This window comes from Salvelinus namaycush, chromosome 7 (assembly GCF_016432855.1).
Source record: "Salvelinus namaycush isolate Seneca chromosome 7, SaNama_1.0, whole genome shotgun sequence".
Lineage (NCBI taxonomy): Eukaryota > Metazoa > Chordata > Actinopteri > Salmoniformes > Salmonidae > Salvelinus > Salvelinus namaycush.
Window position 1 is genome coordinate 9363496 of NC_052313.1, and position 8645 is coordinate 9372140.

At 51.9% G+C, this 8645-nt stretch overlaps 1 protein-coding gene across 1 annotated transcript; it reads right to left on the minus strand.

Moving 5' to 3' along the window:
* Window positions 1–2194: 2194 nt before the first annotated feature.
* Window positions 2195–4174, minus strand: LOC120050537 (APC membrane recruitment protein 2-like). The gene is made up of 2 exons (XM_038997123.1): window positions 2810–4174; window positions 2195–2758 (listed from the first exon to the last, which is right to left on the minus strand). Exons 1-2 carry the CDS (start codon window positions 4172–4174, stop codon window positions 2195–2197), a joined length of 1929 nt encoding a protein of 642 aa, XP_038853051.1.
* Window positions 4175–8645: the final 4471 nt, after the last annotated feature.

Genomic DNA, 8645 nt, shown 5'->3' on the forward strand with positions numbered 1-8645 from the left:
AATGAGCCCGCCCTCATATAGCTCCTCCCACCTACATTACTGTAAATCACTTTGGATAAAAAGGTCTGCTAAATGGCATGACAAAATTATAGATACAGATTAAGGATTGGAGTCTGGGATTAGGAGGTAATTAGTTACAGATTAGATGATGACACATTCCAAACTGTTTAATTATATTAGGCTGTTGTTAGATTAAACACGTCGTATCATATAAAATCTGTGTTTTAGAAAAAAGGACTTGAAGAGAAAAGGTAAAGGTCCTCTGGTCCTTCCTAGCGGTGTGAAAGGTGCTCTGGTCCTTCCTAGCGGTGTGAAAGGTGCTCTGGTCCTCCCTAGCGGTGTGAAAGGTGCCCTGGTCCTTCCTAGTGGTGTGAAAGGTGCCCTGGTCCTTCCTAGCGGTGTGAAAGGTGCCCTGGTCCTTCCTAGCGGTGTGAAAGGTCCTCTGGTCCTTCCTAGCGGTGTGAAAGGTGCTCTGGTCCTCCCTAGCGGTGTGAAAGGTGCTCTGGTCCTTCCTAGCAGTGTGAAAGGTGCTCTGGTCCTTCTTAGCCGGTGTGAAAGGTGCCCTGGTCCTTCCTAGCGGTGTGAAAGGTGCCCTGGTCCTTCCTAGCGGTGTGAAAGGTGCTCTGGTCCTTCCTAGCGGTGTGAAAGGTGCCCTGGTCCTTCCTAGCGGTGTGAAAGGTGCCCTGGTCCTTCCTAGCGGTGTGAAAGGTGCCCTGGTCCTTCCTAGCAGTGTGAAAGGTGCCCTGGTCCTTCCTAGCGGTGTGAAAGGTGCCCTGGTCCTTCCTAGCGGTGTGAAAGGTGCCCTGGTCCTTCCTAGCGGTGTGAAAGGTGCCCTGGTCCTTCCTAGCGGTGTGAAAGGTGCCCCGGTCCTTCCTAGCGGTGTGAAAGGTGCTCTGGTCCTTTCTAGCGGTGTGAAAGGTGCCCTGGTCCTTCCTAGCGGTGTGAAAGGTGCCCTGGTCCTTCCTAGCGGTGTGAAAGGTGCTCTGGTCCTTCCTAGCGGTGTGAAAGGTGCCCTGGTCCTTCCTAGCGGTGTGAAAGGTGCCCTGGTCCTTCCTAGCGGTGTGTAGTGCAGTTGATTTATATGACCAAAGTTTGCATATCTGGTCAGGAAGTGATGAGAGTTGTCTAAAAATGTGGATCCCAAACTTTTCGGTGCGCTCCCTTCCCCCACTTGAAGAGTTGCCAAGTTTCTTGTCCCATACACATAACTCCAGTGATGTTGAACACACACGTCCGGTGATGTTGAACACACACGTCCGGTGATGTTGAACACACACGTCCGGTGATGTTGAACACACACGTCCGGTGATGTTGAACACACACGTCCGGTGATGTTGAACACACACGTCCGGTGATGTTGAACACACACGTCCGGTGATGTTGAACACAAACGTCCGGTGATGTTGAACACACGTCCGGTGATGTTGAACACACGTCCGGTGATGTTGAACACACACGTCCGGTGATGTTGAACACACACGTCCGGTGATGTTGAACACACGTCCGGTGATGTTGAACACACACGTCCGGTGATGTTGAACACACGTCCGGTGATGTTGAACACACACGTCCGGTGATGTTGTACACACACGTCCGGTGATGTTGAACACACACGTCCGGTGATGTTGAACACACACGTCCGGTGATGTTGAACACAAACGTCCGGTGATGTTGAACACAAACGTCCGGTGATGTTGAACACAAACGTCCGGTGATGTTGAACACACGTCCGGTGATGTTGAACACAAACGTCCGGTGATGTTGAACACACACGTCCGGTGATGTTGAACACACACGTCCGGTGATGTTGAACACACGTCCGGTGATGTTGAACACACACGTCCGGTGATGTTGAACACACACGTCCGGTGATGTTGAACACACACGTCCGGTGATGTTGAACACACGTCCGGTGATGTTGAACACACACGTCCGGTGATGTTGAGCACTTATGTTCAGTGGTTACAATATGTCAAACTTTTTTTGCCACCCAAAGTTTATTTAGTTTTCTTGTGACCCACTAGGATCTAAAGGGAGTGTTGCTTAGAGCTCTTCTCACTTTATTTCCAGTGTCTATCATTGTCTGATGCCTTCCACAACCCACCAGTCCAGCAATGTCTTACACATAAGACCAGTGATGGTGTACACAGGTTTAGTCCAAAGACACCAAAGTTCATGGCTGCCTGGTCCAAAGCTACTTCCTGGGGGCTGGCCCTTGTGTAGCGTTGCCGGCCTTGTTCCCAGGGCGACGGACTGGCACCTTGGAGACAGGGATTCTGGTCCGGGCTGGGGGAGGGGCATGGGTGGGTGTGTCAGAGGGAGGAGCGGTTGCGTGGACAGAGGAAAGAGCTGATTGGCTCACAGAGTGAGGGGGTGTGATCTGTCTGACACTAAGAGGGATTTTGGACTCGCGGGGAAGGCTAGTGCTTCCCTTCATCGAGTGGAAAGAGGAAGAGGAGGAGGAGAAAGGAGGAGTAGTCCGGGCCAGAGGGCTGAGTTTGTACTCACATGCAGAGGTGGAAGGTGTACTCATCAGATCTTCTTCCTCTTCCTCGTCATCAGATCTTTCCAATTCCTCATTGTAGAGGTCGTAGAGCGCATCGCCAGAGCAACTGTCACACAATAGGCCAAGCCTTTGGTTCCGCAGGAAGCCGTTGTCAGGCGTTGCCGTGGGGGTTGCAGAAGGCGTATCCCAGTAGCCCTCATCCCTAAGAGCCGGGACATCCTGTTGGGGCGGGACTTCCTCCTTAGTCTCCATCTCATTGGACGAGGAGGTTTGGCAAGCGGCGTGAGTGGGGAGTTTAGTCACCCTTCCTCCCCCTCCTCCCCCCACTACAGGGATCTTGCTGAGTCCCAGAGACTTGACCTGGGTGAGTTTCCGCTCTGTACCCCTCGGGGGAGCCAGGTGAGAGTTGGATCGGAGGAAGGTGGGGGAGTTTTCTCCCCCAGAGGGGAGCATGTGCCAGAGCCCCTGCATGTCTGCGTCGTCCACCCCGTCAGGGCTGGCCATCTCCTCCCCACCCCCCATGTAGGCCACCACGCCGCTGCCAGAGGGCTGCTGAGTTGGGGCAGAGTGAGAGGGCATCAGCCGTGCCCTGGCATGGAGGGGGGCAGGGGCAGAGGCAGTAGCGGAGGTGGAGGTAGGGGTGGAAGGGGTGACATGGGTATTAATGGAGCTTCGTACTCCTCCTCCTCCTTCCCCACTACTAGTGCTACTGCTAGTAGCACTTCCTACTCCTCCTCCACCGTTTCCTGCCCCCTCCTCCTCTGCGTCTGCGATGATGTCACCGCACCCCGTCAGTGAATCGAAGCTCTTGAGTGAAGTGACGTCAGTGAAGAGGACTGAACAGAGCCGGTCCACTGAGGGTTCGGAGGGAGGGTCACACTGATCCAGAGGGGGGATGGCCGTTACAGAGGAAATTGACGTTTTGGGTTTTGAGTGGAGGACGGTGCGCAGAGGGGAGGGGGATGGCGTATAGAGGGATTCTGACAGGTTTGTAGTCAAGGCGATTGAGTGCGTGAGTGGTGTCGTGGCGTTGTTGGAGGGAGAGGTTCCTGCCGATTCTGTGTTTTGCTCAGCCTCCAAGCTACCATGATCCTCCTGGGGCAGGCGGGGCTGGGGTTCGAGGGTCAGAGTGATGTCTTTCACTTCTTCTGTTAGAATCACTTCCCCCTCTCTCACCTCCGCTACCTCCCCCTCTCCCTCCGTCACGTTCTCCTTCCGCCGCCATTTCATACTACTGAAGAAGCCTTTTAAACCCCTCCCCCTTCTCCCAAACCCTGTATTCTCATTGGCTCTCATACTTCCTCGTCTGAGCAGCGAAAAGAAGCTCAGTGATTTGCTGAGAGACCTCACCTGTCCCGCCTCTGATATTCCGGACTCCTCCCCTCTCTGTCCGTCTGGTTCCAAGCTCGTTAGTCCGTCATGCGTTTTACTCCTGACGAGCTCGTTAGTCGCCCCCACAGAATTCACATTCACAGAATTCACATTCACAGAATTCACATTCACAGAATTCCCGTTCCTGTTGCCCCCTTTGTTCCTGAAAGAGAAGAATCCGGCCATTCCGGAGCGTCGTTTTCCGAACAGCTTGAATGCTGCTTTGTTGATCTTCCCTGGCGGCTGGGGATCGCATGGAGGAGGAGGAGGCTCAACGCATTCTGACTGAACCTCCATCTTCTAGCTATCACTATCACTCTTTTGCTCTGGCTGTCTCCCTCTGTCTCTCTCACTCTCTCTCTGTCCTGCAGCCTGGTGTTCTCTATCTTCCTCACTGGTTCTGTCTGACGCTGCCTGTTGGTTTTCCCTCCCTCTCTCTCTCTCTTTTTTTTCTCACACACACACACAAGGTGCTGCCCCTGACTGTATCCATGGCAACTGGTTGCGCTAAGCAGCTTTCGTCAGCGTTGGCGGCTTGCCCATGCCTCTCTCTCTCTCTTCCCCTCCTCACTCTCCACCCTCAATATACTCCTCCCTCCCTCCCCATCCCACCAGCACTATGGATCCCTCTCTTCTTTTCTCTCCTTTATTTATCTATGTTCACGCCCCATCACAGTGAGACAGAGAGAGAGAGAGAGAGAGAGAGAGAGAGAGAGAGAGAGAGAGAGAGAGAGAGAGAGAGAGAGAGAGAGAGAGAGAGAGAGAGAGAGAGAGAGAGAGAGGGTGACTGTCTTGTGCTGCACTGCTGTATGTGGTTGTGTGTAGGTTTTTGTGAGAGATTTCAATAGTATGAAACAAATGAGCTTGTTCTTGCTTATGAATGTGTGACTGATACAGTACTTACACGATAATGTGTGTGTGTGTGTGTGTATTCAGATTTAAAAACTTTAAGTAAACAAAACTAAGCCTCTCAAATCCCACTTAGATGAGAAGATTCAGTTGTGTAGTTTCGAGAGAGAGAGAGAGAGAGAGAGAGAGAGATTTGAGCAGATCTGCTGATCAGCGGTATCTAAAGGATAAAGTAGATTTAGAGAAATATTTCAGCATTGCTAACGTTCTTGACACACACACGCACACGCACACACACACACACGCACACGCACACGCACACGCACACGCACACGCACACACACCAGACTGCAGACATGCCTCTGTGCATAGCATATTACCCAATCCTCTCTCTCTCAACAAATGTCTGTTTCTTCCACACATTCTGCTTCATTCTCTCACTTTCAACAAATGTCTGTTTCTTCCACACATTCTGCTTCATTCTCTCACTTTCAACAAATGTCTGTTTCTTCCACACATTCTGCTTCATTCTCTCACTTTCAACAAATGTCTGTTTCTTCCACACATTCTGCTTCATTCTCTCACTTTCAACAAATGTCTGTTTCTTCCACAGATTCTGTTTCATTCTCTCACTCTCAACAAATGTGTTTCTTCCACATATTCTAAGTCATCTAGCTGAGCTCTGTGGGTATTATTTTTCTATTCCTCCAATCCTCCCGATCTCCCCGAGCTCCGAAGACGTGGGAGTCGATTAAGACAGCCCCCCGTACCTCTCTCATTCAGAGGGGTTGGGTTAAATACGGAAGACACATTTCAGTTGAATGCATTCAGTTGTACAACTGACAAGGTCTCCCCATTTCCCTTTCCCTAAGCACCTGACCTACTTTCAGCACCTCTCTCATCCCTCCTTCATCATCTCCTCTCTTCTTTCCTAGCTTTGAGCACAGGACCCCTTTTCCACCTCATTGCTATCAAACAATGTCTGCATTCACACACACACACACACACACACACACACACACACACACACACACACACACACACACACACACACACACACACACACACACACACACGAGGGCTTCCGCATAGTGAAGCGTTGAGAAACAACTTATGCTCTTTCCCAACCAACTCTGATAGACAGAGCTGACCTAGGCCTGTCTGGATCCCATGTTACCAGGTCAGGTTGTCTGCCTGCCTGGATGCCATGTTACCAGGTCGGGTTGTCTGCCTGCCTGGATGCCATGTTACCAGGTCAGGTTGTCTGCCTGCCTGGCTGCCATGTTACCAGGTCAGGTTGTCTGTCTGCCTGGAGGCCATGTTACCAGGTCAAGTTGTCTGCCTGCCTGGATGCCATGTTACCAGGTCAGGTTGTCTGTCTGCTTGGAGGCCATGTTACCAGGTCAAAACATCTGCCTGCCTGGATGCCATGGTACCAGGTCAGGTTGTCTGTCTGCCTGGATGCCATGTTACCAGGTCAGGTTGTCTGCCTGCCTGGAGGCTATGTTACCAGGTCAAGTTGTCTGTCTGTCTGGATCCCATGTTACCAGGTCAGGTCGTCTGCCTGCCTGGAGGCCATGTTACCAGGTCAGGTTGTCTGTCTGCCTGGATGCCATGTTACCAGGTCAAGTTGTCTGTCTGCCTGGATGCCATGTTACCAGGTCAGGTTGTCTGTCTGCCTGGATGCCATGTTACCAGGTCAAGTTGTCTGTCTGCCTGGATGCCATGTTACCAGGTCAAGTTGTCTGTCTGCCTGGATGCCATGTTACCAGGTCAGGTTGTCTGCCTGCCTGGATGCCATGTTACCAGGTCAGGTTGTCTGCCTGCCTGGATGCCATGTTACCAGGTCAAGTTGTCTGCCTGCCTGGATGCCATGTTACCAGGTCAGGTTGTCTGCCTGCCTGGATGCCATGTTACCAGGTCAGGTTGTCTGCCTGCCTGGAGGCCATGTTACCAGGTCAAGTTGTCTGCCTGCCTGGATGCCATGTTACCAGGTCAAGTTGTCTGCCTGCCTGGATGCCATGTTACCAGGTCAGGTTGTCTGCCTGCCTGGATGCCATGTTACCATGTCAAGTTGTCTGTCTGCCTGGAGGCCATGTTACCAGGTCAGGCCATCTGCCTGCCTGGAGGCCATGTTACCAGGTCAAGTTGTCTGTCTGTCTGGATCCCATGTTACCAGGTCAGGTCGTCTGCCTGCCTGGAGGCCATGTTACCAGGTCAGGTTGTCTGTCTGCCTGGATGCCATGTTACCAGGTCAAGTTGTCTGTCTGCCTGGATGCCATGTTACCAGGTCAGGTTGTCTGTCTGCCTGGATGCCATGTTACCAGGTCAAGTTGTCTGTCTGCCTGGATGCCATGTTACCAGGTCAAGTTGTCTGTCTGCCTGGATGCCATGTTACCAGGTCAGGTTGTCTGCCTGCCTGGATGCCATGTTACCAGGTCAGGTTGTCTGCCTGCCTGGATGCCATGTTACCAGGTCAAGTTGTCTGCCTGCCTGGATGCCATGTTACCAGGTCAGGTTGTCTGCCTGCCTGGATGCCATGTTACCAGGTCAGGTTGTCTGCCTGCCTGGAGGCCATGTTACCAGGTCAAGTTGTCTGCCTGCCTGGATGCCATGTTACCAGGTCAGGTTGTCTGCCTGCCTGGAGGCCATGTTACCAGGTCAGGTTGTCTGCCTGCCTGGATGCCATGTTACCAGGTCAGGTTGTCTGTCTGCCTGGAGGCCATGTTCCCAGGTCAAGTTGTCTGCCTGCCTGGAGGCCATGTTACCAGGTCAAGTTGTCTGTCTGCCTGGATGCCATGTTACCAGGTCAGGTTGTCTGTCTGCCTGGATGCCATGTTACCAGGTCAAGTTGTCTGCCTGCCTGGATGCCATGTTACCAGGTCAAGTTGTCTGCCTGCCTGGATGCCATGTTACCAGGTCAGGTTGTCTGCCTGCCTGGATGCCATGTTACCATGTCAAGTTGTCTGTCTGCCTGGAGGCCATGTTACCAGGTCAGGCCATCTGCCTGCCTGGAGGCCATGTTACCAGGTCAAGTTGTCTGTCTGCCTGGAGGCCATGTTACCAGGTCAGGTTGTCTGCCTGCCTGGATGCCATGTTACCAGGTCAAGTTGTCTGTCTGCCTGGATGCCATGTTACCAGGTCAAGTTGTCTGCCTGCCTGGATGCCATGTTACCAGGTCAAGTTGTCTGTCTGCCTGGAGGCCATGTTACCAGGTCAAAACATCTGCCTGCCTGGATGCCATGTTACCAGGTCAGGTTGTCTGTCTGCCTGGAGGCCATGTTACCAGGTCAGTTGTCTGTCTGCCTGGAGGCCATGTTACCAGGTCAGGTTGTCTGCCTGCCTGGAAAGTCTGTCTTATGGGCGTCATCTTATTGAAATGTTTTAATTTCGGTTTCTTCTCTTTGTTTTATGTTTTCCCCCAGGCTGGTTCCCATACACAACAGGATAACATATCCTCTTCTTCCAGCTGTTCCCATACACAACAGGATAACATATAGCCCTCTCTCTTCCAGCTGTTCCCATCACAAACAGGATAACATTTACCCTCTCTCTTCCAGCGTGTCCCATACACAACAGGATACATTTACCTCTCTCTCTTCCAGCTGTTCCCATACACAACAGGATAACATTTCCCTCTCTCTTCCAGCTGTTCCCATACACAACAGGATAACATTCTCTCTCCAGCTGTTCCCATACACAACAGGATAACATTTAGCCTCTCTCTTCCAGCTGTTCCCATACACAACAGGATAACATTCTCTCTCGCTGTTCCCATACACAACAGGATAACATTTACCTCTCTCTTCCAGCTGTTCCCATACACAACAGGATAACATTTCCCTCTCTCTTCCAGCTGTTCCCATACACAACAGGATAACATTTACCCTCTCTCTTCCAGCTGTTCCCATACCTACAT